General features: G+C 36.9%; 3 protein-coding genes across 8 annotated transcripts in view; 1 reads left to right on the top strand and 2 right to left on the bottom strand.

Annotated features, from left to right (window-relative positions):
- Positions 1–1,713: 1,713 nt before the first annotated feature.
- On the bottom strand, positions 1,714–7,438 carry si:ch211-195b21.5 (zinc finger protein 318). Its single transcript, XM_058749045.1, has 8 exons — positions 7,085–7,438; positions 6,452–6,597; positions 5,629–6,166; positions 4,280–4,871; positions 3,850–3,926; positions 3,654–3,753; positions 2,647–2,765; positions 1,714–2,542 (listed from the first exon to the last, which is right to left on the bottom strand). The coding sequence occupies exons 1-8, from the start codon at positions 7,295–7,297 to the stop codon at positions 2,159–2,161; spliced, it is 2,169 nt and encodes a 722-aa protein (XP_058605028.1). The 5' UTR covers positions 7,298–7,438; the 3' UTR covers positions 1,714–2,158.
- Positions 7,439–8,056: 618 nt separating this feature from the next.
- Positions 8,057–15,420, top strand: fam98a (family with sequence similarity 98 member A). Its single transcript, XM_058748854.1, has 8 exons — positions 8,057–8,192; positions 8,941–9,089; positions 9,183–9,317; positions 9,704–9,888; positions 10,382–10,462; positions 10,590–10,706; positions 10,821–10,988; positions 14,147–15,420. The coding sequence occupies exons 1-8, from the start codon at positions 8,152–8,154 to the stop codon at positions 14,849–14,851; spliced, it is 1,581 nt and encodes a 526-aa protein (XP_058604837.1). The 5' UTR covers positions 8,057–8,151; the 3' UTR covers positions 14,852–15,420.
- Positions 15,421–15,585: 165 nt separating this feature from the next.
- The window catches only part of rasgrp3 (RAS guanyl releasing protein 3 (calcium and DAG-regulated)), a 36,461-nt gene continuing 28,042 nt past the window's right edge, over positions 15,586–24,004 (bottom strand). For all 6 annotated transcript variants that reach the window (XM_058748850.1, XM_058748852.1, XM_058748847.1 and 3 more), the window contains 4 exons: positions 23,075–23,111; positions 22,639–22,788; positions 21,228–21,613; positions 15,586–19,261 (listed from right to left, as the gene is read on the bottom strand). In XM_058748850.1, the coding sequence (XP_058604833.1) occupies positions 19,253–19,261; positions 21,228–21,613; positions 22,639–22,788; positions 23,075–23,111 (582 nt within the window). In that variant the 3' untranslated portion in view covers positions 15,586–19,252. The remainder of the gene's footprint in view (positions 19,262–21,227; positions 21,614–22,638; positions 22,789–23,074; positions 23,112–24,004) is intronic.

The following is a 24,004-nucleotide window of genomic DNA, read 5'->3' as shown; positions in this document are numbered from 1 at the left end:
CTGTGACCATCCTCAGTATGTCCCAAAAACACACAGACCTAGAGCCTAAATTCATACAAGAGCATATAACAATTTCTATAAACAGGTGCTGTTGGGTATTAGCACTCCAGATTTTATGCTTTGCTATAATCAGCTATATTCATTTTAAATAAAAGGGTTGAACACTTATATAACACATGTACACACACTAACCAACCAGTGGCAATCAAGAGATCAGCTTTTAGCTTTTGCACCTTCTACTACACTCCAAATGAATGAACCTTGACATTTCCAGATGTTTTTTTCCCCCTGTTATTTAATGTCTGTTTTTTTTTTTTTTAATTTAAGGATGGTTTCTCTTGCTTTTTCCTCCTTTTTATCTTCCTCACTGTTGTACAGTTTTCTTACGTGACAGTTGTTAATGTATGTTTCAGGTGTGAGGGCTCTAGTGTAGATGTGGAAAAATCCCAGTATTGGAGACCTGCTGTCTTCCTGTGTTTTTTTTTTTTTTACACATCTTGTAAAATGTAATGTTGCTTACAAGTTTATTAGAAGGTGCAAACCAGACATGGGGTCAGTATGTCTTTGAAGAGTGCCATTTGCAGATCATTGGAAAATGTATTTTAAAATTTGCTGCTTGATGAGAGGTTTATGGTCCACTGTGCCCCAAAGTCATTGTTTTAAACATTAAATATAATGAAATACTGCTAAAGAAAAAAAGTTAATTCTCTTGCTAGCTTTGTACAGTATTAGTATCTTTTCACACAAGGCATTTTTTTTGCATTTCACTGCTTTTTCAGTGTAACCTCAAACTGGAAATATGTCTTTTCATGTCTAGCATCTTTTGCTTTTAACAAATGACAGCATTTTTAAAGAGTTAAAAGGAATATTGTAATTACCCAAAAATGAATTGATTGGATTACATCACTGGCTCACCAATGGATCTTCTGCAATGAACGGGTGCCATCAAAATGAGAGTCAAAACAGCTGATAAAAACATCTAAATAATCTATTAATCATTAAGTCCATTAGTTAAGGAAAAGCGGTGGTTGTAAGAAACAAATCCATCGTTAAACTGTTTTAACTTTAAATATTCTGGATAGAAGACTGACTCATTTTAGCTGGAAGCAATAGTTTGAAGTTAAAACATCTTGGATTTGTTTCTTACAAACTAAGCTTTTTGCTTCACAAGATGTTAACTGATGAACTGTAGTTGTGTGGATTCACACTGTGTGAATTGTTCCTTAAAGAGAACTAGTCTCTGCCATAGGCCAGACGGCATGTTTAAAGTTGATCTTATTTGTCAGAAGTGTGATAGTTTCACTGAAAGATGATGTGATGGACAAATGCGTTTTGGTTCTTTATTCCTTTTATAAAGTTAGCCTTTAGTTCAAGTCAGAGCCGTGTGCTGCTATTTGCTGTTACTAGTAAATGGTATGAAGGGGAGGTTTTACTCTAGATAACACTTTATAAGACAGAGGATGATGGTGTAGAGAGTCATCAATATTTGGTCTGTTCTTTCAGAAAAGAAAAACTATTTTAAATGGATATAGCATCTACATTTTTATTTTTGTTTGCATGTAGTCAGCCTTAAAGCTACAAAAAAATTATTTTTATAGAACACTGTACATCAAGCCAATTCAACAAGAAACTATAATAAACACAAAAAAGGTCCAGTTAACCAGGCATTAACATGAGGGTTGTAAAGCAAATAGAAAACACTGACCACCAACCTCTAATCCAAAAACCTTTTATTCCTGCACACAAATTCAATCCAAGTATGAATGTTTCAATTTTTTCAGAGCTAGAACGTTGCAGTGTGTTTGGTTTGTGGAACACTGTTCATAGGACAATGACGAGTGGGACAAACTTCAGGCTCGGCTGGATATACAACCAGAATGTCTGCACATTTATAGAAAGTTCTGGCCTTAGTTTCAGTTTGACATCTTCTCTGGTTGTTCGCATTTAAATGTAACAGGCTAAAAGTGTCTCTACATAAGTGAAGCGTCCCTGTACTACACTGTATGCGGTTGGAGAGTCACCTACAGGATGCATTAACATATTAACAATCATGTCTAGGCATCCTGAGGCTTTCAACCAGAGAAGACTCACTAATAACTGCTGACTGAAATGTAGCTCAAACGCACAGCTGATGCTTTTAGAAGAAAGATCTTTAACACTAAGGTGAATCCTTATCAGCTTTTTTCTTGTCCTTTTTCTTTTTCTTTTCTTTTTTCTTCATTTTCTTCTCCTTCTTCTTTTTCTTTTTCTCGCTCTTTGTTGATTCAGCATCATCGTCGTCATCAATTTTATCCTTTTTCTCTTTGTATTTGTCTTTACTCTCATCTTTACTGTCTTTGCCCTCCGGCTCGTTTTTGAGTTTGATATCTGTAGAATGAGGGCTTCTTTCGTCTCTGGTGTGCTTTCTGTCAGGACTGCGTTCCCGGTGGTCCTGGTAGACCCTTGAGAACCTACTGTGTGGGCTCTCTCGTCTGTGAGATGATGTGTGATGCTGGTCTTCATGTCTCTTAGCATCCCTGTGCTGCTCCTGTGACCCAGTTGTCTGCAAAGACAAGAGAGAAAGCTTGTTTCTTTCCCACAATTACAGATGCAGCGTAATGTAATTTCGAGTTAGTGATCCGCAGTAAATGGCATTTATAATATCACCTTGTTCCTGTCCTTGCGGCCGTGACTTTCTACATGTCTCTCTGCGCTCTTCAGATCACCGAAGAACTCCTCACAACGCTGGCAGAAGAAACCCATCACCGGGATCAAATCGCCCTCACCTACAATCAAGATATGCAAAGATACATTTAAAATTAATTGTTCAATGATGATTAAGATTTAATTCAAATCAATAAATAGTTGTATTGAAAAACATTATTATAGGGTTCATGGTTCAAGTAAATGAAAACTAAATTAATTTATTAATTGACCCCAAATAAAAACAATATAATCATAAGGCTAATGGCTGAAATAAAAAATTGTATTGAACAAATAAAAACTACATTGTTATATGGCTATAAGGTTAAAATCATTTATTGAAAAAAAAAAAATAAATAAAAATAAAAATTACACACACACACGGCCTAGTCAGCTATCCTTGTAGGGACTCTCCATATAGGCGTAATGGTTTTTATACTGTACAAACCATATTTTCTATCGCCCTACACCTAAACCTACCCCCTTACAGGAAACTTTTTTACTTTCTTAAACATTTTTACTTTCTCAAAAAAAAAAAAAACTCATTCTGTAAACCTCATTTTTAAGTTTTTGTACCCATGGGGACCTTAATTTAGGTCCCCACTGTGACACGAGTCCCCATGAGTCTGTGTGTATCCAGGTTTAAGTCCCCACCAGGATATATAAACCTGTACACACACACACACACACATAATAATAATAATAATAATAATAATAAGAAAAAGTGGAATTGAACCAAAAGAAAAAATGATCAATACATGGTTGTGCATGTAATAAAAGCATTAAAAAAAGAATTCTGTGACATTTTAAAGATATGGATCATGATAATTACTGTTATAATTGGTATATTTCATAAAATGTAAATATTCTCATATGGCATTTATTAATTTAATGCAAGGCAGCTGAAATTGCTAATAGCATCTTGTAACTTCTTTAGATATGATGTTCAAGTTGAAGGGCTCATTTAATACCTTCCTGTTTCAGCAGACCCTCCAGTTCCTTCACCAGGTACTCTTTCCTTTTCTTTTGAATCTGTTTCTCTCGTCTGTCTCGCTCCTTCTCATTCGTCTTCTAAAATGGTCAAAGGTGTTCACAGTGAGACTCTTGGGAGCATGACACAATACTGAGCTGATAGTGTAGCAAGATAGGTTTCCAGACTCTTCATACCTTCTCCTCGCGCTTGGAATCGTGATTAGAATGGCTGCTTCCAGAACGATTACTCCTACTGTCATCGGTTTTGGTTGCTGAAAACAGACACAGACACTAATGTTGAATGCATTACAAGCACAAGGTTCTTATTAAGTCTTCTTGGTCTTTTTATCATTTCCTCAAATAGCTGACAAAACAACAGCTGATGCAATGCAGCCTCTTAAAAGACCAATTAATTCACTTCCAACCAAATGTAGTACAGATTCCATTCAAACGAAGTTTTTGTTTTATACATGGGCCTACTTTCTTTGAAAAGACTTTTAAAATAGTTTGAAACCTCCCTCTGATATGGATCGCATGTTCAGTACTCAAAACTCTAACTCTGGTGATGTTATCATAATATTTGCATACTGAACAACTAAAAAGCATAAAAGATGCTCGTTCTGACCTCTGGACAGTGCTTGCAGTGCCTCCAGGGCTGGTTTGAGCATCGGGAGCGAAGAAGGCGTTCCTTGTTCTTCCCTTTTTTCCTTTAGTCTGGCAGCCATTTTACAGATGTCAGCCATGCCTGGATTCAGGCCGATGGTCCTCAGGAGGGTTCTCACCTTCTCGCATTCTTCTGGAGTGACTTTCGTCGTCCCAGAAGCAGCGGGCGGCACACTGGCAGACATGGAATGTGCTTTGGGTTCCTGGAGACCGTGAGTCTGGTGTTCTTTACTGAGATGATGAACCGGAGACCTCACAGATCTCGTCTGGGCCAACGGAACGGTCACAGCCTGAGGTTTGGATCGCTCCTCTTCCTCTCCATAAAGGAATTTCTCTTCATCTTCAACACTCTGGAACACAGGCTTGGTTTCAGGCTGCTGGTTGGGTGCGTTCCAGGATAAGATATTGGAAAAGCTGCTGCTGTCTCCGCCAGCCCTCTCGTGAGGAAGCATGGAACCATAACAGAGTTCAGCAGAGGCTTCAGGTTCTATGTTCTGGAAGCCTCTAACTGCATACTGATTTGATAGAAACATTCCCCTTGTGTCATCAGTATTCTGTTTAGAAGACAAGGGAAGACATTGCACATTATTTGTAGAGAAAATTATGGGAGTTTAAGTTCATACAAGTGTATTTTCAAGTTGGTTTAAAGTTCAAATTTATTGCCTCCAAAATTGTCAAAAAATAAAATATCATCTTTTACCTTGAACACATCTTAACAAAAAAATGTTTTCAAATATATTTTTGAAAGTAAAACTTTTTTTTTTTAATTATGCATTTTGAATTCATAAATATCACTGTTTTTTGACATTAATAAAATGTTATGTCAAACTAGTAAACTAAAGTTTATTTACTTTTTTAAATTAAAAACCATGCTCATATTTAAGTCTGTATGAATGACATTGAAATGTGTTTTTTTAAGCTACATTATGTGTTTGTATAATTTTTGTTTTCACAACTGGTGATTCCCCAAGGTTTTCCATTTAAATGATATATGAGCTACATTTCTCTGTGTATGGAAATGACATTACAAGCACGTGGGAATGACGCATGTATGCAATTTCCTGCAAAATCATCCTGACAGCCCAAAAATATTTTATTATATTATATTAATGTTATTACAGGTTTATCAAAGTGGGTAAAAATGGTTTGGAAGGTGGATTTTTGAACGGTCTCATTAGTAATAATAATTACTGTTTTATTTTTCGAAAAAAAAGTTACCTAGTGTAGCTTTAATAAACGCCATGTCATTGACCCACAAACCGAAAAATATAGAAAGTCAAACTCAAAACATGACAGAATAGTGTTGCGCACCTGGCTTCTAAGGAGGGCATTCTTGACCAAAGGCAGGTGTTTGTCTAGATCTTTGTTCTGTAGGATCTGTTTTAGTCCATGAAATAGATCAGGCATGGCACTACTGCCAAGGCTGATTCCGCTGCTGGCACTGCTAGAGCTGTGATTGCCTTCAGCGGTTCCTCTAGAAGCCTGTTTTGTCTGACTGGGGCTCAGGCGTGACTGACTCTTATTGTGTGTTCCGCTCTTCCCGTGACTGCGACTGCGGCTTCGACTCCTCGCACGACTTTTGGCCCTTGTGCGGCTTTTACCTCGACTGCGACTGCGGCTGCGTGTTTTGCTGCGAGCCCGACTCTTTCCACGACTCCGAGCTCGACTACGACCCTGGCTCCTTCCGCGGCTCCTGCTGCGACTGCGTGGACGGCTCCTCCCTCTGCTCCGACTTCGCGTTCGGCTGGCATGCTTGTCTGCTGTGCGATCACCATTGTCATTTTTATCTCCTGGCAGCTCAATCCGGTCACTTGCCTCCAGGATACGGAGAAACTCTTCTGCCTTTTTCCTTTATTGAAACACGTGGAAATGGATTTAGAGTTAACAGTTTTATATATACACACACACACACACACATATATATATATATATATATATATATATATATATATATATATTTATACACACGATATTGAAAATAATAAATGTTACATGAGAATCAAATCAGCATCTTAGAATGATTTCTAGAGGATCAAGTGCACACTGAAGAGTGGAGGAACGGCTGCTGAAAATTCAGCTTTGCATTACAGGAATAAATTACGTTTTAAACTATAGTTCTTTTAGCTCTTCATACCTGACTTCTTGGTTTTGCTCATCTAGAGTTTGGGTTGACCAATTCTGTGAGGTGTGACCAAGCTGATGCTGATTTGAAGATGCAAGCAGAGAGCTGATCAGCGTGGATCCACTTTGGTCAGCAGTGTGGCTGGTGAAGGGTCGGTTCTGCAGAAGAAAGAAAGGAATGAAAGAAAAACAGATATAATCACTACACACTGACAAACAGCATGTCTATATTCATAATCAGATGTAAGACTCAAATAATATCCAGTACAAAAATCTGAGATCACAATGAAAATCTGAGATTTCTGCCATTTAAACCCAGAAAGAACAAGTTTTAAATCCTACATTTTTAAACAAAGTACGATGTTAAATGACAAAGTATTGAAATATCTGCAGGCCACTAATCCATCAAACAAATGAGTGCCACTGTAAATGCATTGTTATAAATGAAGCAGGACATTGCCTTTCAACTATACTCATACACTGCTCTGAAAATGCATTTCTTACACGGAATCCAAAGATACTAGAAATATACAATATATTTAATACTACATTAAATATCAATTTAGCATTTTCACCAGGTAGATGTAGCCAATGCTGCGACAAGTAGATTCAGATTGGGTTAATGACTGGACCGAAAAACACGCACCTCGTAAAACGATTCTCTGTTGTAGTTTTCATTCCCTGCTCCGTACGGGCGTCCCGGAGGAGGACCGGGCGGCGGAGCGCAGTATCGAGGCCCTGGAGGAACCCCAAAAGGAGGGCAGAACGGCGGAGGTCCAAAAGATGCTGCGGGGGGTCCGAACCCTGACGGGGGTACCGGTGGCCGGTGATAGTCCGGGTTCGACGTACCTCGGTACATCTTTGTGCATAAATATCTGATCAATTCATGTGTGGTTTCAACGAGTTTATTTTTTCATTCACTCTCTGAGCTCCTGTGTGTCTACATGAGTCTGAGAGCGGCTACAGCGCCGCCTGCAGGACTGGAACCATAGCGCAGCTCACAAACGTCTGTCCAAACGATGCCAGTTCAAAACTGTTGCACTTACGTTATTTAGCAATAAAGACAAACAAATAAATATACAATATTGAATTTGGTTCACCTCTTTTGGATTGAGGCACACATGCACACAATGGCTATATTGTGTTCCTTGGGATATTGTGAACTAAAACAAATAACAAAATGTTTAAGTAAAAGTGCCTCCTTTTCTCTTTTTATTCAGTAACCAATACAATTATACAGATAATACGTAATAAAATAAAGACCAATTTGTTTTGAGTTAATTTAAATGTTATTGCCCTTGTATGTTCTTTGTTCTAAAATCTGTAATAAAAAATAAATAAATAAAGACCAATTAAAAATACACAAAATGCAAATTCATAAAAAATAATGTTAAATAAAAGCTATGTACGGATTTTAGTATTCATAAACGAAGTAAATTTAATTTATGCATATGGAATTTAGCAAATAATTAATAAATTAATAAAAAATAATAATAAAAATAACAGTTGCAAAAATTAATACATAAATGATTCATTTTATAATTTAATTAATAATGATTTGAAAATATATTGCTGCTTATTTTCTTTACGGGGGAACGCAAGAACTGATAAAACGTATCCGGCATGTTTCTGGTCGCCTACAGGAACTGTAAGGACCCCATTATGCCAACCCAGCATTGCAGTCATTACGGCTGCTAGAGGGAGTAATTTACAATGGAGTGTACTGATATTCTTGATTCTTTGGAGGACCTAGGGTAGGTGAATCAAATCTCTCGTTGTGATATATTTTTTTTTGCTTTATCAGCCATTTAGATTTTCGGTTTAACGACATTTAAATCTGAGTTTGTGCACACATGTCCCGGCACGCCGGTCTTCTGCATGGTCTGAGGCACAGAACCGCTTTCTCTATTCTGAACTGCTGTTGATTGTATTAACTTGAGGCGAATAACTATTCATTTCAAATATTTATATCCCTCAACAGCCGTGATTTGATGTCTGTCATATTATATCAGAGCTGGGGATATTGGCACATGTGTTTGACAGCATGATTTATATAATCAATGAAGTGATTGGGCCGTGCTGCGTCAGCAGTGCTCAAATATCTCAAATATCTCCACTGCCATAAATAGCCTGAATCATCATAGCCTAAATGAACACACCTCTGTCACCACATTCCCAGCTCCAGATCTGTCAATCCGTAGACTGTTCTAGAATCAGTCAAGAACTGATAGGAATGGGTCTTATTTGTGTAAGATTAAAAGCCTTTAGATGTAATAACTGAGCTATTCGTAATCTAACTTAAGCATAATGTCTCATTTTCTTAATTTAAAGCGTCTAACTTTTTCAAAATAAATACCAGAGGTGAGCTTAGATATTGCACTGTTGCAACATCATTGGGTCACTTCACATTCTCCTAAATAGCAGGGCAAGTACAGAATGACCCAGGACCGTCTCGAAATGCAAATAAACTGCTCTGAAAAGTGTGTATATGTGTGTTTGCAGATACCAGGGTCCACTCCTAGAGGACGGAGCTCTTGAGACGGCTGTGACTGGTGGTGCTGCATCTCCAGAGTTCACTAAACTGTGTGCCTGGCTTGTGTCTGAGCTCAAGCTCTACTGTAAACTAGAGGAGAATGTGCAGGCGACCAACTGTGAGTGTGATCCCACACATATAATATAATCTACGAGACGAAGAACGTGTCAGTCAGAATGTGAATTCTTGGTTTTGGGTGTGGCTTGCGCAGGTCCGAGCGAGGCTGAGGGGTTTCAGCTGGAGATGAGTGGTCTTTTAGCTGAGCTGTGCTGTCCATATCCTGCTCTCATCACCGGAGAGGTCACTAAGCGTCTGCTGAATGCCAACAACTGCATGTTACTGCTGAGTATGTAAACAAAATCATTTGCTCATTCCTGTGAATCTTTACGAAGCTTTTAAAATGGGGCTGTTGCTGAATTTTGTTACATGAAATAAAGTTAACAAAAAATAAGTTAACTATAAATAAAAAATATGAATTTCAACTTTTTTCAGCTAGTTGCCAAGGCAGCAGTTCTCGTTTTTCTTTTCTTTTAATTTGATTTACAAAAATGAGATATAAATTTATATGAACTATATAGAGAACACAACAAAATCAACAAAATGAAAATGGCACACACAAAAATTCAGAATATTAATAAAAAACTACTATAGTATCTCAATGGTACTAAAGTAACATAGGTTCAAGATTCTTGTACATCATAAATATTATTCGTATTCATACCATTCTTCCAGGCTTCTTGATCTCCGAGCTCGAGTCGTCTAGGATGATCCTGGTGAACCAGCCCCAGAAGAAGGGGCAGGAGACGGGCGGCAGTAAAGTCTTCATGGAGCTGAAGGGCATCTGTATGGCTCTGGGCATGTCCAAACCTCCTCCTAACATCACCATGTTCCAGTTCTTCAGCGGTATTGAGAAAAAGGTGAGATTTATTTACAGGCCATTTATATTAATGTATATTAAATGTGTGTGCACATATTGGCTCACTAACGGATTTGTGCAGAAAACCTCTGTGAGTTATTTTACTATTATTTATATACCGTTATAGTATTTATTCATATTTTGAGTTAGCTTTTAATTTGAATGTTTTAGTAATTTTGTTATGTGCTTTTGTCGTTTTTATTAGTTTTTTATATTATTTAGATTATTTGTAAGTTTAATACATCATAAACTTTATTTCAGTTAGTAAGAAAACATGACTTTTGTTTGCGTTTGTGTTTTATCTAATAATTGGTTTTACTTCAGCTTTATTTAAATGAATGAAAACATTTTTAATAGTTTTAGTATTAGATAAAAATAAAGACAGTTAAAACTGTTTTACACTTCTGCTCATATAAGAATGCATGTACATGTTTATTGGTGAATGAGAATCGTTGTTTGTTTGTATGTTGTAATCAAATGCTATTGTCCCTCAGCTGAAGGAGGCTTTGTCCAAGGTCCCTTCATCTCATATTGGAGAACCTCTGCTGAAGAAACCACTGGGCCCTGTGCATTGGGTAAACTCCAATTTTGATTTTTATCCTCTAAAAGCACTAAACTAACCATTTTAAATTTGAACATTGAGTTAAATTTGGACATTTTAATTGAAAATGTGTTTTTTTTTTTTCTCCCTTAAACCTCCAGGAGAAAATTGAAGCAATAAACCAAGCACTTGTGAATGAGTATGACGTCAGAAGGAAGATGTTGCTGAAACGACTGGATGTGACGGTGCAGTCTTTTGGCTGGTCGGTAAAAGCCAAGGTATAAGAATCTCTCTTTTACTTTGTATATCAAAACACTGATTAAACTAGCAGAATGAGCAAAAATGTGACGTTAATTAAATTTAAAATCACTTTGCTTTGTAATTCTATATAGACACATGCTGATAAACTTTCGAAAGTGTACCAGCCTCTTCGAGTGGTGCTGGCCGCTAAAACCAGAGTGTCTGTGGCTCACCTGTTTGCTGCTAGAGAAGATTTATCAAAGATCTTGAGAACCAGCAGTGGTCACATCAGGGAGAAAACAGCCTGTGCCATTAACAAGGTGGGTTAGATTTGAATGCACTTTTTTAGCTTTCTAAATGTATGTTATTACCGATTGTTTTGTAGCTGCACTATTTCAGAAGTTGGGGGTTGATAAGATTTTCTAATGTTTTTAAAGGAAGTCTCTAATGCTCACTAAGGCTGCATTATTTAATCAAAATGCAGTAAAAACAATAAAATTGTGAAGTGTTATTACAATTTTTAAAAAACGTGGTTTCCGCTGGGTCTTAAATTTAGTTGTATCAAATTTAAGGCCTTAAAAAGCCTTAAATTGTACAAGAAAGTCTTAATTACGATTTCAAAAGGTCTTAAATTTGGAGACGGAAAGACCAGAATTGCGATATGGCTGAAAGTGACGATTAAACTTCAAAAGGCTGTGATTTCATTAAATAAACATGAGCGCTGTAAGTTCAAAGTCTGGTGCTGCGCTGCTTTGTGTACTGCCTTTACCGACACCTGCTGGCAGAGAATGAATCAGTTAACATAGGTTAAACTAGTAGCATATGAGTGCCTTCTTTCACTGCACGATTCAGTCTATTAAAATGCATTTAGAATGTTCACATAATTTATATTAGGGCCGAAAATGTATAGCCTATATTTTTATCATTTCATATAGTTAATATCACACGAAGAGTGCGGTTTTTTTTTCCAAAAGTCAGCATGATTACAAATGTGATATTGATTTTATGCAACAGTTCAATAAACAAGAAGTTAATATTAAGAGACTTACGTTTTAGGCACCATATTTCCTGCTTTTGCTCTATTTATCCAACAAAAATCATTCCAAACACAGCCACGGCGCTGTTTTGCGTCTCTGAGCAACGTGACGGTGTATCGTTCCTGAATGAATCAACTGTTTAAATGATTCGGTTCAATCGCAATGACTCACTTATGGCTCGTTTCCACTGAGCGGTACGGTACGGTACGCAATTATTTCCGTTTCCACTGTCAGAAGTTGTGAATGGTACCAAAATAGCGAACCGTACCGTACCACTTTTTTGGTACCCTTCCGTTGGGGTAACTAGCACAGCAAAGGGTACCAAAAGGGTGGAGCTAAGCTCACTGCAGAACGTTGATTGGTTGACTAGAATCGTCACTTTTGTGTGATAAAGCTTCTCCTTCACTCGTTCCACTCTGCTGTCCGTGAGTGTTGGGTTTATAATTACATCAGAGTGCGCAAACACACACAAAAAAAATATAATATAATTTTATATTTTCACACAGACAATAGTCAATTCTCAATATGCCGCCTTGTCTCTTGGTGAAACGTCATTGCCCAAAAACCCACATAATTTTCTAAATATACTATTATGTCATGAAATGTAGTGTTAAGAGTTTTTCAGGCGAGAATGTAGTTGTTTAAAACTCAAATCTGCGGTTTATTTTTAAAGATATAGTGCTTATTTGAAAATTTGCTATGCTGGTTTCGGAGCTCCATGCGGGCGCTCAGCGCTCATGTATCCGCTTAGAGCAGCCTTAGCTCGGCTAGTCCTTCTGACATTTGCCGCTGGCTCTGATGTCTCTGTAGCGATTAAACATGAAATACAATTCGTTTTGGGTAGGCTATATTTAACAGGCATTCGTGGTCTCATGAATCTATTATTTGTTCCTGGTCATATAGTTTTGGCTGAGCACAAAGTTATGTTTAACTTTTATATATTTATTTTGAACTTTACCGTAGCACAGCGTTGACCTGTAGCATACGTTTGACTGAATTGTTTGCTTTTGTCTTTATTTCCTCTTATATAAGCCTCTTATACTTTGTACTTATACTTTTATACTGGCTATTATTGTTCATTAAAACTGACATTTAACAAAAAGAGGCAGAGTTGTGCTTATTGTCGCGCTTTATCGTCAATCGCTACTTTCCGGCATACACCACGCCTACCAAGTAAGGGTACTATTGGCAGTGGAAACGCAAGGCTGATCAGGGTTACCTGTACCAAATCGTACTGTACGGAACTGTACTGTACCGTACCACTCAGTGGAAACGAGCGTTTATTAACAGTGACTTGCTGCCACCTACTGGCGGTTTTAATTTCATATTTAATGTATCTTAATTTTTTCAAATAATTTCAAACATCAGTTTTCAACATTTTATGTTTCAAATAACAAAACATTATTTATGCACTTGTAACTGCAGGTTAGCACTCTATGTCCCTCTGAGCTGCATTAAACAGTGTGTAAATACATCTAAATTCCACTTCAGATTCATTGCAGATACATTTTGTTGATACTGATTTCATTTGCTTGGTAACAGCCCAAATGCAAGAATTTGACTCAAAAGATGATGCACACTTTTAGAAAAAAGGCTTAAAGGTAAAAATGCCCATAAAACTTATTTTGAAAAGATTAATTTCTATCATTGCTGTGAACTGACCACACAGAATATGAAGAATATCAAAAAAAATCAGGAGTCAGCTGTCCACGGTAATCTTTAAGATACTAGCACAATAACACACCCGGCAAAATATAGTCTAATTATCATTATCGATAAAATCCCAGATATTTTTGCCAATAATGCACACCCCTAATTCATGTCACTTATAATTTATTGATAATAATTGTTTAAATCAATATAATAATTAATAATTTTGACTTGGCAATTTTCTTATTTTATAACTTATTTTTGTTTTTGTGAAAACTTGTATCTGAATTGTAAATTATGCTTTTTACAGTAATTTTATAGTTTAACATGGTACATTGCCCTAATATGGTTTTAATTTGATTTGTGCAGGTCTTAAAAAAGGTCTTAAAAAGTCTTAAATTTGAGCTTAAAAATCCTGCAGAAACCCTGAAAAAAGTGTTTTATATTTGAACATGTTAAAAAATGTAACGTATTCCTATGATGCCAAAGTTGAATTTTCAGCAGTCACGTTCCTTCAGAAATCATTCTAATATGCTGATTTACTGCTAAAAATGTTTTTTTTTTTCGAAAACGGTTGCGCTGATACATTGTTTTCAGGGTTCTTTGAATAGAAAGCTCAAAAGAATGGCATTTATTTGAAATACAGATTTTTGTAACTGTTACAAAAGTTTTGACACTTGTAGTCAATTTGATGCATCCTTTCTGAATAAAAGTATTAATTTCATTCCTAAAAATTAAAGGCTAAGTGGTAGTGTACATACCAGAGAATTTATTATTCTTGTGTTTATTAGGTCCTGATGGGTCGTGTTCCTGATCGAGGAGGGAGACCCAATGAGATCGAGGCCCCACCTCCAGAGATGCCCACGTGGCAGAAACGGCAGGATGGTCCACAAGGGGGCGGCGGAGGACAGTACTACTCTGGTGGTGGTGGAGGAGGAAGAGGTGGTGGACGAGGTGGCTACGATCAGCAGCAGGGTGGCCGTGGAGGTCATGAGAGAGGAGGTGGAGGCAGAGGTGGGAGAGGAGACCACCGTGGAGGTAAAGCGCAGGGGAACTGGCAGGACGGCTCTGGCGGAGGTGGATACCAGGGTCATTACCAGGACGGTGGATATCGAGGAGGATACGGAGGAGGAGGTGGTGGCGGCTACCAAGGAGGCCAGCAGGGATCGGGCTACCAAGGAGGCCAACAAGGACCTGGGTACCCAGGAGGAGGATATCAGGGCGGAGGTGGGGGTTACCAGCACGAGGGCTACTATCAGGATGGAGGACGACACCAGGAGAGAGGAGGAAGGGGTGGGGGTGGGCGTGGGGGTAGAGGAAGAGGAGGAGGAGGAGGAGGAGGAGGAGGAGGAAGAGGAAGTGGGCAGGGAGGAGGATGGGGTGGAAGAGGAGGGCAGAATTATAACCAAGGAGGGCAATTTGAGCAATTCTTTCAGCAAGGTGGGCAACAGTATAACCAGGCCGGCTTTGGCCAGGGAAGACAGTTTACAAGCTGAAAACAGACTGTTACTGCGATCTACAGCTTCAAAAAGGACCCACAGTTCTCTGAGGGTGGGAGACCGAGAGAGACGCAGGCCTCTGAATGAGCAGACAGGCATTACATCTCATCATTCCCATGGTGCCTCTGGAGTCTGTTTTACAGAGATCTCCTCTGAATGAACAATGCGCTTCTACATGTGTGCAGTTGGTTTAAACGGTTCTACTTCCAGCAAACCAATTAAACTACTTTAGTTATTTGGAAGTGCGAGGTTGGGTTGCCAAAAACTCCTTGGATGAACTTTGGTGTGTTGCTGGGTTTATTTTCTTCTTCCTTCCTCATTGATGATTGACATCGGTCCAGTCTACTGCCTGATCTCGCTGCCCCGACTCTGAATCTGATGAAGCCTTATACTAGGAAGTGATCAAACTTTTGTTGTTCTAGTTTTATTTATGGAAATGTTACTTTGACTTCATTAGTTCTCAATGTCCATCCTGTCATTTCAACTTGAACATGTTTTTTTCTTTTCTTTCCCATCTCACTCAGTGAGATGTTGTTAACATGAATAAAGATCAGCTGAGTTCTCGACGCTCACGTGTGAATGTTCGTTTGCTGACTGTGTGAAAACCCTGAGATTGATTGATTGACTGACTTGTTTTGAGCTTTCTGCTGGTTTGGGAAAGAACGGATACAGTTCACCTTTACAATGTTTAAAGGTTTTGGAATGATTAAATAAACCGTAAAGACAAGAGCTCACTGTCTTGGTGTATTTTAATTTTTTTAAACACAGAAAACTGATCAATTTCAAATGAAGATTCTTTTTCTTGCATTATAGTGGCAATAAAATATCAGAAGTTACAATGATAGAAACGACTTTACTAAATTAAATACAAGATTTCTACAGAAACTATGCAGATTCCTATGATGCAGTGTGATTGTGACATGCTTAGAAATACAGTGGCCACATGGTGGTGATAGACAGCAATTTATTTTAGTTTAATACCTGCAAAATGGCCTAAACAAATTTCTAAACATTCAGTCACTTAATCACAGTTTTAAACCAGTCATTAGGAAACATTAAACACAAACTGTAGAATATTTTTCAAAAGATACAGATTGTTTTGAATAGTTGTGATTAGTCTGTTTTAGGGTAGTGTATTTATTGATGTTTTCCATGAACAGCAAGTAAATTGTAACAGTGCAATGAAGGAATCACAGAACATTTCTACATATGACATTCAATTATTACACTCATTTTAGTTAAAGCAGACTGTTCAAATCTAAATCCAGTTTTTTTGCCTTCGAAAATACACTAGAAATACTTTTAATGTAATATATTTATAATGTGTTTTCCAGCTAAAGTTATATATATGTTCTCCAAATATTCCAGTCAAGATGGTAAAAGTCCCTTGATGTTTAATATTCAGTTTTACAGGTCAAGCTTATCTTCACTGGCAACCCTGAGATGCTGAGATGACCTGCTCTCTGCACAACCTTATTTCAGCATGGGTAAAAACCTAACAATAATTAGATTGCTTAATTTTTTTTTAATATAGTGAAGCACAGAAATTTAGTGAGGAAAAATAAGTGCAGCAAGAACCTTGGGAATAAACATGTCTGTATGCTTGATGTTCAAAATGTAGTAAATATACACCTTTCCCACATGTAAACCTGGCATCAACCAGAAACATTCATAAGACTATAATCAATACAGCAATGACAAGGTTGATCATTTTACAGCAGTTATTACTGACCATATCTTCTGATGGCCCAGAAGTGGCAAGAGTCATCAGTTTTTCAATACACATCTCTTGATGTCACAAAGCTTATATTACGTAAAGATGTTTGCACAAGAAATTGTGTTGATACGGCTGCTGCTCGTATGTCAAAATAATGTGTTATCAATAAGTGAAAGACAACGGATGTATTAGAAATATCCCACAGGAGATTCTTATACTCTAAGGCTCTAAAAGTCATGCATAAATTGTTACATTTAAAGGGATAGTTAAGCTAAAAATAGCAAAAAAAAAAAAAAAATGTAATAGATGATATTTTGAAGTATGTTGGTAACCAAACAGTCTTGGTACCCATTGACTTTCATTGTATGGACTTACATATATATTATTGTAAGGTGATTAAGCAAGTGATGATAGAATCTTAATTTCTGGGTGAACTATCCCTTTCAGTAGTATGCTTTATATGCTACATTAAATCAAAATGAATTACGTTTAGCATGTGCCTTTAACACCTATCTTCTGATCTCTGACAATCTGAACGCTTACTAGCACCAGACATACACAGATGAGAGCAGAATCATTAGCACAGTATTAGAATAATACTCTAATGACTATGGCAACAGGTAAGCGCTTTCAGCACTAGGCTACACATGAAGGCTTCAGATGACAAACATGTTTTCTCAACTGCATTCATTTAAATTAATTCCTTGCGTGTTTCAAACCATATGACATTCTGTTGTGAAGACCTCTTTTAAGCTGCTATCTTCCATACAATGAAAGTGAACGGGAACCAACAAGACAAAAAAACACCATACTTGTACAGTACATACGACTCATGCCAAGTCTTCATAAGCCTTCCATAGATTTTTTGAGAGGAATAAACCCAATATTTCAGGAATATTTCAATATTGAGGGATATTTCACCCAAAAATGGAAATTCTGTCATTAATTACTCACCCTCATGTCGTTCCAAACCCGTAAGACCTTTGTTCATCTTCAGGTTCAAGGCCCAGAAAGGTAGGAAGAACATCGTTAAAATAGTCCATGTGACTTCAGTGGTTCGTAGTTTTATGAAGCTGCAAGAATACTTTTTCTCTATTTTATAGATCTATTTTATATAAGGACCATTTCAACGATGTCCTTACTAGCTTTCTGGGCCTTGAATGTGTCAATTGCGTTGCGGTCTATGGAGGGTCAGAAAGATCTTGGATTTCATCAAAAATATCTTAATTAGTGTTCTGAAGATGAACAAAGGTTTTATAGGTTTGGAACGATCTGAGGGTAAGTAATTAATGACAGAATATTCATTTTAGGGTGAACTATCCCTTTAAGCTGATATTCACTGAAAATCTTGCCTGATAGACATGGTCACCATTAACTTTCATTATATCAAAAAAGGGCAGCCTTTTTGATAAAAATTATTTTGTTTTCCACAATAAATATAAGAAATAAACTCATTTTAGTTACAAAGCTGTGAGGGTGAGTAAATAATGACAGAATGTTCATTTTTGGGGCAGTTTCTTTAAATCTGCAATTGTGGTGCCAGAAGAGCATCTAATCCTATAGGCTCAAAGACTCGCTATAATCACTGTTTGTCTTAGTTCATCTACTTGTGTGGTTTCTGACTCTCACTCTCTCTCTCTCTCACACACACACACACACACACACACACGAACACACACATACACACACACACACACAGTCTGCAGAAATGACTGTGAGGCTTGTCCCATTTGAGGCTGTTGGGCTCTAACTGAGCCGAGATGTCTGGGTGTCAAACTTATTTCAGAACATATGGCGCTGATGGTTGGTGTGTTGCCTTGGAAACAGACTATCGATGGACTCATCTGGCGCTTAGCAACAGAGGCCATATAAACACCTGGCTGACAGCACACCTGTGTCGGCAGAATTGAAGTCTGAATTCATGTATGTATAAAGATAATTTCAACCTTACATAGCTATCAATGTTGCTAAGCAGTGCTGATGTAAAGATGCATAAGGTCAGAGGTTACTTGTCTGCATTTTCTCAAGCACAGGAGACACAACTATGGTGCAAAACATTGGAGAAACAATCTGTAAAACAGTGTAAGTGGGTTTTATAATTATATTTGGGGTAAAGGGTTTTAAAACTCGACGTACCTTCCACTTCAGATCATAATGTGTTGCTGGGTAACACAAGAATGAAGTTAGTGTTTTAATGTTCGATCATACATACGTTCATCTTCATCTTTCCCAGTTCCACTTTCGACTTCAGACAACCTGAATACAACCTTCACATCCACTGTGTCCTTTCTGAGTAGTGTTTTTGAGAACAAAAATCAGAGCGTGCGTTGCAAACACGTCAACAGCATACCTTAAATACTCTCGCTCATTCATCTATTATCATGCTGATGTATCCTTCACATCAGCTTCCAGTGATTCGCAGCTAGATTTCCAACCAGGACAGCACAACGCAGTCACTCTCTGTTTAGTCCGAGACCTTTCCTTTGATGCAACCCTTCCCCCAGTTCAGTCAGCGGGTTGCCTGCCGCCCCTCTTTTACTGTGGCTGTGGAAATAGTGGCCCTATTCCTGATCCACTGGAGGCATGAGGCACCCCAGCACGCCCCCTAGAGCGGACAGCCCTCTGGGCCGTGGTCCTGACAGGCTCCAGGGTGTCCTGCATGGGCCCACAGAGCAGTCAAGTCAGCTGATCTGAAAACACACAGTGGAAGATCATGAGGACACATGACTCATTTGTTTAGGGGAAATAATTAGTGCTGCCTGCTCAGGACAATTTCAGTATGGATTTGGGATTTTGGGGGGAAGTAAGCAAACTCTGAACACTCTAGCGACCGGATAACAACATGCTAAAACTGCTCATGGAACAACTTAGCAAACACATAGCAACACCTGGGCAACTACACACAGAAGTAATATTTTCCTTAAAAAAAGTGTAAAAAGAAAAACTTTTATTGGGTGGTTCTTCAATTATGAGAGCTTCTGCTACAGTGGATCACCAGAAAATAAACTTTCTATATATAGCTTTGATCATAGGAATAAATTACATTTGAAAATATATTCAAATAGAAAGCAGCTATTTTAAACAGTAAAAATATTTCACAATATTACTGCTTTTACTGTATATTGGATCAAATAAATGCAGGCTTGGTGAGCAGAAGAGAATTCTTTAAAAACATCAAAAATCTTACATATCAAAAACTTTTGACTGTTAGTTTATGTATGTATGTGTGCGCGTTTTTTTGACAAATGAGGGCATAAATTTGTATAATGTCAAGGGTATGACAGGTATTACAAGGAGAAGGTGACTTATGTGTGTGTGTGTGTGTGTGTGTTTTATATTTTATATTGTCTGGCAAACATGTCCATCAATATACACTGCTATTTAAAAGTTTATGGATTTTAAAAATAATAATAATACTTTTATTCAGCAAACATGCATAGAACTGATCAAAAGTAAGACAGTAAAGACATTAATAAAATCACAAAAGATTTCTATTTCCAAAATCAATATGGTTCTTTTGAAATTCTATTCATTAAACAATCTTGACACTAAATATATCATGGTTTCCAAAACTGTTTTCAACATTGATTAAATTCAGCTTTTAATAATAGGAATAAATAACATTTTAGAATATATTATCCTGTATATATTTATATTTGTATATTTATATTTATTATATATGCATATTTATATTTATCAAATACAAATCATTTATTTTACTTTGTAACTATTTCATAATAATTTCATAATATTTCTGTTTTTTTTACTGTTTTTGCCAAATAAATGCAGACTTGCTGAGAAAAAAAAAAAATATTTCAAAAAAATAAAATAAATAAATAAATAATAATAACTTACCACAAACTTTTTAATAGTAATATAAAAAAAGTTTTTTTTTTTTCCTGTAAGAAATTTGTTAGTTTTAATAAAATGATAAAATGAAATCCACATCTGGAACATAAAAATACCATAAGTTGTTAAAATTAATATAATTATTATTATAAAAATAGTTTGATTGTAGTATTGTGGTTTTATATGTCCACCTAAAAAGGTTAAAAATGTTTGTTAGTTAAAGATGCATATTCGTGAACTGCTCACCTAAAAAAACTAATTCTGCATTGTAATGCTGACAGGTGCACCAACAGTCTAATCCCTTGTGTGCCAAGTGACCCTGCTTTTTTAAAGCCTGTTCTACAAATAACACATCTGAGATCTGAATTTAACAAACACAGCAACACAATCCTGGTCAGACATATGCTCTGCATTTTAACCCAAAACAAAGTGTCTGCCAGGTCCTAAAATAACAGCCTAGAGCCCTACTCAGGTTAGTGCTACTCCATATTTAGGCCCATCAGCGTGAGTGCTGTGGCGCTCTCTGCTCTGCGGCCCCTGATGAAGATTATCTCTAGAGCGACGGAAGACCAGACCGCAAAACCTTGGCGTTTCCATGGCAACGGGGGAGCAAAGTTTCATAAAAAGACATTTCAGGGCCTTGGAAGAGATGTAGGTATTAAAAGATAGTGAAACAAGAAGGCGGGTTGTGGGATTCACAAGGTCTTCCTGCTCAAACAAATCTGAGGACAACACACTGCAGCTTTAAAAATATCTACAGGATCATTTCTTCAGAAATCAAATGAGATGCTTTTCTCTCAGTCGTACCTCAGAGGTCCTGGTTTTGTTCATATGTTGTTCTGCGAGTCCGTTCTGCTGTGACTCTTCGCTGTGCTCCTGTGAGTTCCTGCTGTTCCTCATCGCTGCCGAACTCTGCGTGTCATTCTCCCAGCGAGCAAAACCTTTGCTCTTGGACGCTTTGCGGTGTGGCCTGTATCTCATTTTGGGGAAGGTGTGTGACCCGCTGTCTGCGACGGCCACCCAGCCGTTTTCGGGCCACAGGGGTTCTGTCTGCGTGGCCTGACTGGTGGTGGCTCTCTGGAGCCGCACTGAGATGCGCTGGGCTGAACCGGTCACCAGGGTGATGGACTTTCCCTCCAGGTCAGAGCCTGATGACGACGACACGGCAGGGAACGTAAACACCTCATCGTCATCTGTGCAATAACAGGACAAGAGAATGTTCGCAAATGGAATATTTCTTCAATATTTTATTAGCGGAAAAAATATAAATGTTTTGTCTCGTTTTTATTAAACATTTTTAAAACAAGATAAATTTAGTATAAAAAAATGTTTTCAAAGAATATTATCTTGATTTATGTTTAGACAATGACTGGCTAATAGTTTTTCCCAATAAATTTTCATTTATGCTTAAAACTAGAAAAATTCAAATGTTCTCTAAAACAAATCTCACACAATTTTGCTTCTCAAATAAATGTAGCTTTGTCTGGAAAACATGTCCATCAGTGTACACTACCATTTAAAAATTTGTGGATTAAAAAAATAAATAAATAAATAAAAATATATTTTATATATATATATATATATATATATATAAATAATACTTTTATTCAGCAAGGATGCATTAAATTGATCAAAAAATATTAACGATATCACAAAATATTTCTATTTCCAAAATCAGTGCTGTTCTTTTGAAATTTTCATCATTAAACAATCTTGACACAAAATATATCATGGTTTCCACAAAAATATTAAATAGCACAACTGTTTTCAAAATTGATTAAATTCAGATTTTCCATAATAAGAATCAATTACAATTTAAAATATATTATCATGTATATAGTATATATATTTATATCTATTATATATATATATATATATATATTCTATTTATATAATATATATATATAAAACTAGAAAAATTCAAATGTTCTCTGAAAATAAGTTTCACACAATCTCATATAATTTTGCTTCTCAAAAAAAATGAGATTTTTTAAAATGACGTTTAGATATTTTCAGTGAAACCTTACGAAGATTGTTTTTTTGTGTGTGAGATTTTTGTATTTTCTTTCACATTAGATGATTTTTTTCAAATGGATATAGAAAAGACGATATAGCAGTGGTAAGTGTATGTTTGTGTGGCTGAGACTCATCTATGCATTTCACCCTGATTTACTCTGAGACAAGCAGATGGTGATGTACTGTACAGGTGTGTTCTCACCTTTACAGGTGGGCAGGCTGGGGCTGCTGGGTAAAGAGCTGTGTGTGAGCACTCCAGGAGACACATTGCCCAGCGACGTGGACCGAGGGAGACGCCGACATGCCAAAACCAGCAGCTCACGGCACTGTTTATGGCAGTTCACACCACAGTCTGAAAACAAACCACAGAAAGTGTGCATTTATCTGGATTTATAAATGACAATTGTATACAATAAAGAAAGTTAAAATTTTTTATTAATCTTTAAAAAAATATATGACGCACATATGCACGGGACCGATTTATAGTATTTTTTTAAATGTGATAAACAGGATATCTAACAAGCCACTAATATCAACTAAATAAACGGAAAAAATAAACTAATAGTGAATTTACAAGATTAGTGCCCTGTTCAAGCATCAACATCTATTGTGATTAGCTCTATTTATTTATTTCTTACCTTTGCACTTGTATCCTTGTTTAATAATTCCCCAGAGCTGAAAACGTGGAAGACGGGGTGAAGAGGAAGGGCATGAAGAGAGAGAAGTATGTGAGTAATTATGAATTGGGGACAGAAGCAGCAAGTTCATGCCATTTGAGTTTATGGTTTTCTGTACACAGACCCATGAGTAATAAACAGGATACTTCCACACGTTGCACCCTTCCTGTGCTGTACAGTGTGACAAGGTGGATCTCTCTCTGTGTGTGTGCGTGTATGTGTGTGTGTGTGTGTGTGTGTGTGTGCGCTCATGTCTGAAAGTCTAAAAGAATGTGTGTTAACTCAGCGGATTCCTGTCTAACCATCTGTGTAAATACAGAACAATTTGAGCAGCAGTGACTTTGACTAAACACTCACTGTATTGTATACACTCATTCTACAGTTCATCAGCCCACAATATTCAGTTCAGTGGCAACAGGAAATGTGCTGCATTTACTAGGAAAGACATCATTTTGTACATAACTTTTGTGTGTCTATGGCTGGAGAATAGTATGTGGACACTTAAAAATGCTGGAATGGCATTGCATTATATTATTAATATATATGTTGTTTTCTGACATGCACTGTATTTAAAAAAAATCCAGTGTTGATTATTTTGTTAAATAATCCAAAACCATTATTTACTGTATCTCGTTTAAATATTTGAGGTCAGTAATCATTTTTTTAATGTTTTTGAAAGAAGTCTCTTATGCTCATCAAGGCTGCTTTATTGTTTAATAAAAATGCAGTCGAAAGAGTGATATTGTGAACTATTATTATAATTTAAAATGTAAAAATGGTCATTTATTCATGTAATTACAAATATTGATTTTTTAGTAGCCATTACTTTAGTCTTCAGGGTCACGTGATCCTTTAGAAATCATTCTAATATGCTGCTCAAGAAACATTTCT

Source organism: Onychostoma macrolepis, chromosome 17, assembly GCF_012432095.1.
Source record: "Onychostoma macrolepis isolate SWU-2019 chromosome 17, ASM1243209v1, whole genome shotgun sequence".
NCBI classification, from domain to species: domain Eukaryota; kingdom Metazoa; phylum Chordata; class Actinopteri; order Cypriniformes; family Cyprinidae; genus Onychostoma; species Onychostoma macrolepis.
Note: the sequence above shows the minus strand (reverse complement) of the source record. Positions and strands in the feature narration are given on the sequence as shown.